The 10,080-nt window shown below is 40.2% G+C and overlaps 1 protein-coding gene across 1 annotated transcript; it reads left to right on the plus strand.

Moving 5' to 3' along the window:
• The first annotated feature begins 4,210 nt into the window (after nt 1-4,210).
• On the plus strand, nt 4,211-9,869 carry LOC113117847 (uncharacterized protein K02A2.6-like). Its single transcript, XM_026286773.1, has 4 exons — nt 4,211-4,744; nt 5,465-6,369; nt 7,399-9,151; nt 9,834-9,869. The coding sequence occupies exons 1-4, from the start codon at nt 4,211-4,213 to the stop codon at nt 9,867-9,869; spliced, it is 3,228 nt and encodes a 1,075-aa protein (XP_026142558.1).
• The last annotated feature ends 211 nt before the right edge of the window (nt 9,870-10,080 follow it).

A 10,080-nucleotide genomic window follows, 5' to 3' on the forward strand; every position in this document is an offset into this window, starting at 1 on the left:
TATTTTTAATGCACAGCATAATGGGGATGATTGAAAGTGCTTTTACAAGAAAGTGGCAAAAGCTTTAGCAGAAATTTTATTCATCTAGGCTCCTTTGTTTATATTATGTAGACAGTACCGAGTTCACTACAAAATGTTCCTTTAATTTCCAGCAAATATCTGCAACAGCAGACATGCCATGCAGATGGTCAGTTTAATTGTTGGAAACAAGATGTGAATCCATTTGCATTGATTCAACATTTAGCTAGGTCTGTTTACACTGACAGTGCAAAAAGCCTCTCACAGAAAACATAAAACCAGATCTGCATCACGAAGCAAGGTATGAATATCCTGGTGGTCATTTTGTCTGAGTGACAGATGGACAATAGCTTTTTTTGTCACTGAAGGCTGAAAGACTTGTTGCACTTTGAAAATTTAACATTGTAATAAAACAACTTTATTTATTCACTCTGAGACATGCACAGCCTAGAGGACAATGGCCTATTTCGATTCTCACTTCCCAGATGAAGATCTTAAAATAATTTACAGTGCACTTCAATAAAATACTCACTTCCATCACTGTGTGTCTCCACAGAACATTAATATATACTCTTAAGCCTTATATATATATATATATATATATATATATATATATATATATATATATATATATATATATAGATAGATAGATAGATAGATAGATAGATATTAATAATAATAATAATAATAATAATAATAATAATGTAGATTATTTCATTTTTATCTTACAGGAAGTTAAAGAAGGCCTGTTTTATCATTTATTTTATTTATTATTTCTGTTTCATCTTTCTGTGCCTCCCTCTTCACTGGTGCTTAATCTTTTATTCTTGTAGTGTAGCTTTATGCATGCTCTATATTAATTAATTAAACTGCACAGACTTCCATTTTAGCTTATGTAGCAACATATGTATCATGCTCTCACAGGTAAGCTTGCTGAGTGTCATATATTCAGATGATCTTAGTATGCTTTGAAGGTCTAAGAATGTTGACTCAGTTTTAAAGGATTATTTTGCCAAAATTAATAGTCTGTCATTATTTACTTGTCTTCATCCTGTTCCAAATCTAGGGATTAAGGTTTTAAAGTTTTACTTTTTATTTTTATTTAGTTATGTAGTTCCCTGCATTGTTATATCCATAATCTTTTCCACTGTTAACATTTCAACCATTACCATAGTGTCAGTGACTAACCTTCAAACTGGCTGTTATTAAGCCTCTCATCAAAAAAAAAAACACAACTTGACCCCAAAGAAATAGTTAATTATACCAATTATAACCAATCTCGAATCTCCCTTTACTGTCCAAGATACTAGAGAAGGTGGTATCCTCATAATTATATTCCTTCTTAGAGAAAAATGGTATATGTGAGGATTTCCAGTCAGGATTTAGACTGTATCATAGTACTGAGACTGCTCTCCTTAGAGTTACAAATGACCTGCTCTTATCATCTGATCATGGTTGTATCTCTCTGTTAGTTCTATTGGATCTTAGTGCTGCATTTGACACAATTGACCACAACATTCTTTTGCATAGACTTGAACACTTTGTTGGCATTAATGGAAGTGCATTAGCATGGTTTAAATCGTACTTAAATGACCGCCATCAATTCGTAGCAGTGCATGAAGAGGTATCATATCTATCACAAGTGCAGTATGGAGTACCTCAAGGCTCAGTACTCAGTATCATCAGGAAACATGGTGTTAGCTTTCGCTGTTATGCTGATGATACTCAAATAGAATGCATATTCGATATAAAAACTGGATGACGAGTAATTTCTTTCTGCTTAATTCAGAAAAAAAAAATAAATAAATAAATATCGGACCTAAAAACTTTGCATGCAATAACCTAGAAAAATGTCTAAGGCTTGATGGCTGCTCTGTCAATTCTTCATCATCAGTTATGAACATAGCTGTGCTATTTGATCGCAATCTTTCCTTAGGAAGCCACGTTTCTAGCATATGTAAAACTGCATTTTTCCATCTTAAAAATATATCTAAATTATGGACTATGCTCTCATTGTCAAATGCAGAAATCTTAATCCATGCATTTACGACATCAATGTTAGATTATTGTAATGCTTTATTGTTCAAACTACAGCTAGTCAAAAATGCAGCAGCAAGAGTTCTTACTAGAACCAGGAAGTATGACCATATGGGCCCGGTCCTGTCAACACTGCACTGGCTCCCTATTAAACATCGTATAGATTTTAAAATATTGCTTATTACTTATAAAGCCCTGAATGGTTTAGCACCTCAGTATTTGAGTGAGCTGCTTTTACATTCAAATCCTCTACGTCCGCTACGTTCTCAAAACTAAGGCAATTTGATAATACCTAGAATATCAAAATCAACTAATTATTTTTATTATTATTACAAATTATTTATTTATCAAATTATGAAAATCGGTATGTTTGTCAGGTCTGAGCCAGTGGCCTCTTATACAGTATTACTTTTACATTATAATCCTCTACGTCCGCTACGTTCTCAAAACTAAGGCAATTTGATAATACCTAGAATATCAAAATCAACTAATTATTTTTATTATTATTACAAATTATTTATTTATCAAATTATGAAAATCGGTATGTTTGTCAGGTCTGAGCCAGTGGCCTCTTATACAGTATTACTTTAATATCTAGACTCCCTGAGAAATATGTATATAATAATAATAATAATAATAATAATAATAATAATAATAATAATAATAATAATAATAATAATAATAATAATTATTATTATTATTATTATTATTATTATTATTATTATTATTATTATTATTACTTTCAACGATCAAACTAATTATCATGCATATTAAATGCAATATTTATAACTCAATGTCATTATTATAATGATTAAGGATGGAAATTACATGTAAGATTAAGTAATTAGTAATAAGTATTTAGTAATTAGTAAGTAATGTAGTAATCAGAGAAGAAAAATGTGGTAGGTGTTTTATATATCTTTGTGTTTTTCTTCTTTGCTTTCCTTTGAGTGTGTGATAGAAATAACAAGCATGGCTGCAGCCTTGGTCCAGAGTCTCAGTGTGTGTTCACCTGCTCAGATATACATATGTAGGTCACAGATAATTTTATCCACATAATTTCTAATAGATGTCACAAAAGCAGAAGGTTTACATTTTGGATATCTGTACTCAAGATGCTGAACAAGGGTTTTTTTTTTTTTTTTTTTTTTTTTTTTACTATGACATGAATGAAGTGTCAGTTCAACCAGCATCTGAAGTGTACCTTTTGAGAAAACGTAATTCATCACACCAGGCAAACTTGAGGTCCAGTTCTCAAGCTCATATGCACATTACATGCGCTTTACTGTAGTTGGTGGACAGGGGTCATCATGGACACTCTAAACGGTCTGAGGCTATGCAGCCCCATAAACAGTAAATCAGAATCAAAATTGGAATCAGAAAGAGCTTTATTGCCAAGTATGCTTACACATACAAGGAATTTGTTTTAGTGACATAAGCTTCCAGTACATAGAGACAACAACACACAGAAAAAAAATAAAATAAAAAAAATAAAAATACTAATTGGCAAATAAATAAGTGTATAAACAATTGTGCTATAAGTGATAATGGAATAGGATTGAGTGAGATGCGGGAATGTTCTAGGATGGAGGGTTAACAAATAAATATAAGGATATTGACCATTTATAAGCATAAGTGGGGAACATTTAACTGTTCATGAGGCAGATTGCCTGGGGGAAGAAACTGTTCCTGTGCCTTGCTGTTCTGGTATTTGCGGCTCTGAGGGGCCGACCAGATGGCAAAAGTTCAAAGATGGGCTGACTTGGATGTGAGGGGTCCAGAGTGATTTTCTGAGCCCTTTTCCTCACTCTGGATGTATACAGTTCTTGAAGGGTGGGCAGGGTGTTATGTATGTAATATCGTTATTTCCCCATTGTGCCTGCGGGAGGCACTGCCACTTGTAATTGTGAGTTGTGTTCCTTAAAGTAATAAATCCAGAAGAAGAATAGTATCCCTGAATGTTGGTTGTGTTATTTGAACGTGGTTTAACCCAAGAGTTTTATATATGTTTTAGTCAGTTAAAACATAACATATTTGGCGACGAGGTGGATTTAAATGACCACGAAGCTACTAACTTACAGTGAATCGTAGTTAGGCGTTACGTTACCATACATTTTCTTTTCTCTGCGTAGCTTTAGTGTTCAGATTAGCTAGGATGGCTGCTGCCATTGGCCACATGGAAGCTTTTAACGAAAGCGTCGAACCGTGGACCACATACATCGAACGATTTGAACACTTCATAGAAGCAAATAGTATTGAGGCCGAAAAGAAAGTGCCTGTGCTACTCAGTGTGATCGGAGGAAAAACATATGGACTTCTCCGAAGTCTTATCGCGCCAGAAAAACCGGGAGAGAAAAGCTTCAAGCACATTACAGACACGCTACAGCAGCACTTCTCGCCGAAGCCCCTGGTCATCGCGGAGCGTTTTCGTTTCCATCGGCGGAATCAGGAGGAGAGCGAGTCAGTGACACAGTATGTTGCAGTGCTTAGAGGGTTGTCAGAACACTGTGAATTTGGGGGACATTTGGATGATGCACTTCGCGATAGATTTGTGTGTGGCCTAAAGAGTGAGGCTACTCAAAAACGCTTGTTGACTGAGTCTACGCTGACGTTTCAGAGAGCGGTAGAGTTGGCGGTCTCCATGGAAACAGCGTCACGTGAAGCACACCAACTCAGCGGTTCACTGACGGTAAATGCACTGTCTTTATCAAAGAGTAAGACTGGGAACAAATGCAAACGATGCGGAAAAAATAACCATAATGATGATGATTGTTGGTTTAAAGACAAAAACTGTAATGTTTGCGGAAAAAAAGGCCATATCAGTCGCGTTTGCAGGAAAAGTAACGTTTATGATGACAGAAAAACAAAGAGTGGAAAAACAGCAAAAGCTGCAGGGCCAACGAAAGCATTTAATCAGAAAGGCTACATAAAAAAGGGAAATGTACACCGCCTTGATGCTGATGCAGTGTCGAATGAGGATGACACAGACTCAGATTTAGCTCTGTATAAACTGTCGCAGCCAGGAGAAAAGTCTAGTATCACCGTGAAACCAGAAATTGAAGGTACACCACTGGAAATGGAACTGGACACGGGCGCAGCAGTGTCATTGATCTCAACAGAGACTTATGATCGAATATTGAAACACCTGCCCCTATGCTCAACGGACATTGTTCTTCGAACATACACTGGGCAAGCATTGCGTCCTGAAGGTGTAATTGATGTGCATGTGAAATTGGGCAAGCAAACAGCTGTTCTTCCATTGTATATCGTGCAAGGAGACTATCCACCACTCTATGGCAGAGAGTGGTTGCGTCAGATCAAAATGAACTGGAAAGAAATTAAAGCAGTCAGATTGAAGACGCTCGAATCTGTGTTGCAGAGACATGCTGTTATTTTCTCTACACATTAGGGAGAAATGCAGAACATCACCGCTAAAATAACATTGAAACCTGAAAACAAACTCAAGTTTTGCCAGCCCAGAGTCGTTCCGTATGCTCTTCGTCCAAAAGTCGAAGCGGAGCTGAAACGTCTCACTGAAATTGGAGTATTGTCACCAGTAGAGCATAGTGAATGGGCTACTCCAATAGTTCCTGTTGTAAAGAAAAATGGAGACGTGCGCATCTGTGGTGATTTTAAGGTGACGATAAACCCTGTCTTACACATTGAACACTATCCATTACCGCGCATTGAGGACCTGTTTGCTTCATTAGCAGGGGGACAGTGTTTCAGCAAATTGGACTTGTCACATGCTTACCTTCAAATGAGGGTCGAAGAGGATTCCAGGAAGTTCCTTACAATTTCTACACAAAAAGGACTATTCCAGTACAATCGCCTTCCATTTGGGATCGCTTCGGCGCCAGCTATTTTCCAGAGAGCTATGAACCAAATATTACAGGGTCTGCCTAATGTCCATTGTTACCTGGATGACATTCTGGTTACCGGGCAGACTGAAGCTGAACACCTGGAAAACCTGGATGCAGTCCTTGGATGGTTGCATGCTGAAAAAGGGAAATGTGACTTTTTCAAGGACTCACTGGAATACTTGGGTCACATAATTGATGCAGAAGGTTTGCACAAGTCACCTAAAAAAGTACATGCAATTGTCAATGCGCCAATTCCATCAAACATCACACAGCTAAGATCATTTCTAGGCCTGTTAAACTATTATGGGAGATTCATACCCAATCTGGCAAACATAGCGAATCCTTTGAATGCCCTGTTGTGTAAAGGGAAACGCTGGCAATGGTCTGAGGAGTGTGATGCTGCATTTAAAAAGGCAAAAGAACAATTGGTGTCACAAAATGTTTTGACACACTATGGGCCCTATTTTAACGATCTGAAACGCAAGTGTCAAAGCGCGAAGCGCAAGTAAGTTTGTGGGCGGGTCTCGGCGCTGTTGCTATTTTCCCGGCGGGATAAATGGCTCTTGCGCCCTGCGCAAATCTAAAATGGGTTGGTCTGAAGTAGCTTCATTATTCATAGGTGTGGTTTGGGCGTAACGTGAAATAAACCAATCAGAGCGTCATCCAACATTCCCTTTAAAAGCAGGTGGGCAAGTTCCATTATGGATTGCTATTATTATGGCGTATTTACCAGGCGCACGCCAGGAGCGGTTCACAGCCGAGGAGACTGATGTTCTTGTAAAAGCAATGAAAGACCGAGAAATTGTGTTGTATGGGGATGGGAGAAACCCACCCAAAATAGCGTCGGTTAAACAGGCGTGGGAAGAAATAGCCACAACTGTTTCATCGATTTTTTTTCCTGGTTCTTGACGGACAAACCAATTTGTCAGATGTCCTTATATACATATATGTCTTGCCACTATTGGGCAAACAGGTCTGATCCTTAATTACTACAATTAGCCTGAATAATTTGTAAGCAAGATTTATGCCTATTTTTTCACATCTTCGTGGCACACCACAATGATTTCCGTCATCTCATGTGTTAATATTTTTTTAGTGTAACAATTTATGAATCTTAATAAAAATCTGTGTAGATTATATGAGCAAAGTGTATGCGCGTTGTGCACGCTATATACATTAAGGTCAAGCATGCGCCCTTAAAATAGCATAATGAACAGCGCGCAACGCGCCACTGACTTTAGACTAGGTTTTTTCTGGTCAGTGGCGCAATTGCTTAATGGAACAGCAAAATAGCACCAGGGATTGTTTGCGCCGGAACACGCCTCTTTTTTTGCGCTGATCCGCCCAGGGAGCGCAAGTTCATTCACTAGTTTAGCGACGTGCTTCTGTGGAGGGAAAAGCGCGCTTTGCGCGGGTGCAAAATAGGAATGACACATGCGTCGGTGTACAAAGTCAATTGCGCTGGGTGCAAGATAGGGCCCTATGACCCTCAGAATGCAATTCGGCTTGCATGTGATGCATCACCTTATGGCATTGGTGCCGTCATTTCCCACATGCTACCCAGCGGTGAAGAAAAGCCAATAGCTTTCGCATCACGCACACTTAGCAAGGCAGAACAGAATTATGCACAGATTGAGCGCGAGGCTCTGGCCATATTGTTTGGGGTCAGAAAATTCCATCAATATCTTTACGGACGGAAATTCACGCTTTTCACGGATCACCGCCCCCTTACTACGATCTTTGGCCCACAAAAAGGAATTCCGTCTATGGCGGCAGCACGGATGCAAAGGTGGGCATTACTTTTGTCTGCGCACAATTATACAATAGAGTACAAAAGAGCTGAGCATCATGCAAATGCTGATGGTCTTTCCCGTCTGCCATTACAAGTAGAACACAGTGAGAAAATGGATGCAGTAGAGCTATTTTACCTCGAACAGATGGAGAAACTCCCTGTCAGTGCCACGGATATCCGACGTGAGACTATGAGTGACTCAACCTTGTCTACAGTCGTTGAAACGGTCATAAAAGGGACCCAAGCTGTCAACCTGACTGGTAATAATGAACTCTCACCTTTCATCTCCAAACGCGCTGAGCTGTCCGTCCAACACGGGTGCTTAATGTGGGGCATGAGAGTTGTGGTTCCCCTTAAGCTGCAGAAAAGAGTACTGGAGGAACTGCACACTGGCCATCCAGGAATAGTCAGAATGAAAGCCATTGCTCGCAGTTATGTGTGGTGGCCTGGTATTGATGCTGACATTGAACTGTGCGTGAAAATGTGTCAGTCATGTCAACAAATACAGAAAATGTCACCCCAAGCACCCCTCCACCCATGGGAGTGGCCAAGCAGACCATGGGAACGTATTCATGTAGATTTCGCTGGCCCATGTGAGGGTCACATGTACCTAGTCGTAGTTGATGCACATTCGAAGTGGCCTGAGGTGCAGTTGATGACATCAACAACAGCAGGGAGGACAATTGAAGTTTTGCGGAACCTTTTCAGTCATTATGGACTGCCTGAAGTCCTGGTGAGTGATAATGGACCACAATTTGTCTCTCAGGAGTTTGTAACTTTCCTGAAGGCCAACCATGTGAAGCATATCCGTTCAGCCCCATATCATCCTGCAACCAATGGGCAGCCTGAAAGGTTTGTTCAGTCGCTAAAACAAGCATTGAAGGCATCTAAGGGCTCTTCCACTGTTCAGAGACGGTTGGAAACATTCTTGCTGACGTATCGCAACACACCACATCCAACGACTAGAGAGGCCCCTTCTAGGTTGTTTTTGGGACGACAACTGCGCACACGGCTGGATGCCTTGAAACCCAGTGTGACAGCTGCCGTGCGACTCTCACAGACCTCCCAGGTCCTCCGCCGTGCTGGTCGTTCAAAACCAAGACAGTTTGGAGTCGGCGATGCAGTTCTGGCTCGTGATTACAGAGGGAGAGAAAGATGGATATCAGGTGTGATGACGGCTCAAAGTGGTCCAGTGTCTTATAATGTGGATGTAGGAACTTCTGCGGAATGGCGACGCCATGCTGATCAACTCTTGTCCATTCCGAATCAAGCAGCTGAAACTCAGGTGACACAACCACCTGACATCAGTGATGTACCGGTTCCTTTACAGACCTCTGTAAATGACACTTCTTCACCACCACCAACCAGGGAACAGGATGTTAACAGTGACGCATCAGAGTCTCAGATAAATCATGGCAAACTCAACATTCCATCAGTGCAGGTCAGATGTTATCCAGCCAGAGTGATTAAACCGCCCAATCGTCTGACATTATAAAGCCATGAGAAACTCCTGTTGAACTGAAATGTAATTAGTTATGTTAGTGAGCCTGTTCTGACAAGGGGCAGAATAATCCCCGAACTGGCTCGAGGCAAGAGGCAGTCTACCCTCTACCTCTAGTTAAAAAAAAAAAAGGCATAATTTTTGAGTAGTTGAAAATGCATTGTTTTTCTTTTGTTTGTTGATTAAGAGGGGAGGAAATGTTATGTATGTAATATCGTTATTTCCCCATTGTGCCTGCGGGAGGCACTGCCACTTGTAATTGTGAGTTGTGTTCCTTAAAGTAATAAATCCAGAAGAAGAATAGTATCCCTGAATGTTGGTTGTGTTATTTGAACGTGGTTTAACCCAAGAGTTTTATATATGTTTTAGTCAGTTAAAACATAACACAGGGGACCACCAATAATCCTTTCGGCAGTCCGAACAGTTCTCTGTAGTCTTCTGATGTCTAATTTTGTGAGCCAAACCAGACAGTTATTGAGGTACACAGTATAGACTCAATGACGGCTGAGTAGAACTGTATCAGCAGCTCCTGTGGCAGGTTAAACTTCCTCTGCTGGTGAAGGAAGTACAACCTCTGCTGGGCCTTTTTCACAATGGAGTCAATGTGATTGTCCCACTTCAGGTCCTGAGAGATGGCGGTTCCCAAGAATCTGAATGACTTCACTGCAGTCACAGTGCTGTTCATGATAGTGAGTGGGGAAAGTGCAGGGGGGTTTCTCCTAAAGTCCACGATCATCTCCACTGTTTTGAGCGTGTTCAGCTCCAGGTTGTTAAGACTGCACCAGACAGCCAGCTGCTCAACCTCTTGTCTGTAAGCAGACTCGTCACCGTCCTGGATGAGGCCGATGACTGTAGTGTCGTCTGCAAAC

Source organism: Carassius auratus, chromosome 17 (assembly GCF_003368295.1).
Source record: "Carassius auratus strain Wakin chromosome 17, ASM336829v1, whole genome shotgun sequence".
NCBI classification, from domain to species: Eukaryota; Metazoa; Chordata; class Actinopteri; order Cypriniformes; family Cyprinidae; genus Carassius; species Carassius auratus.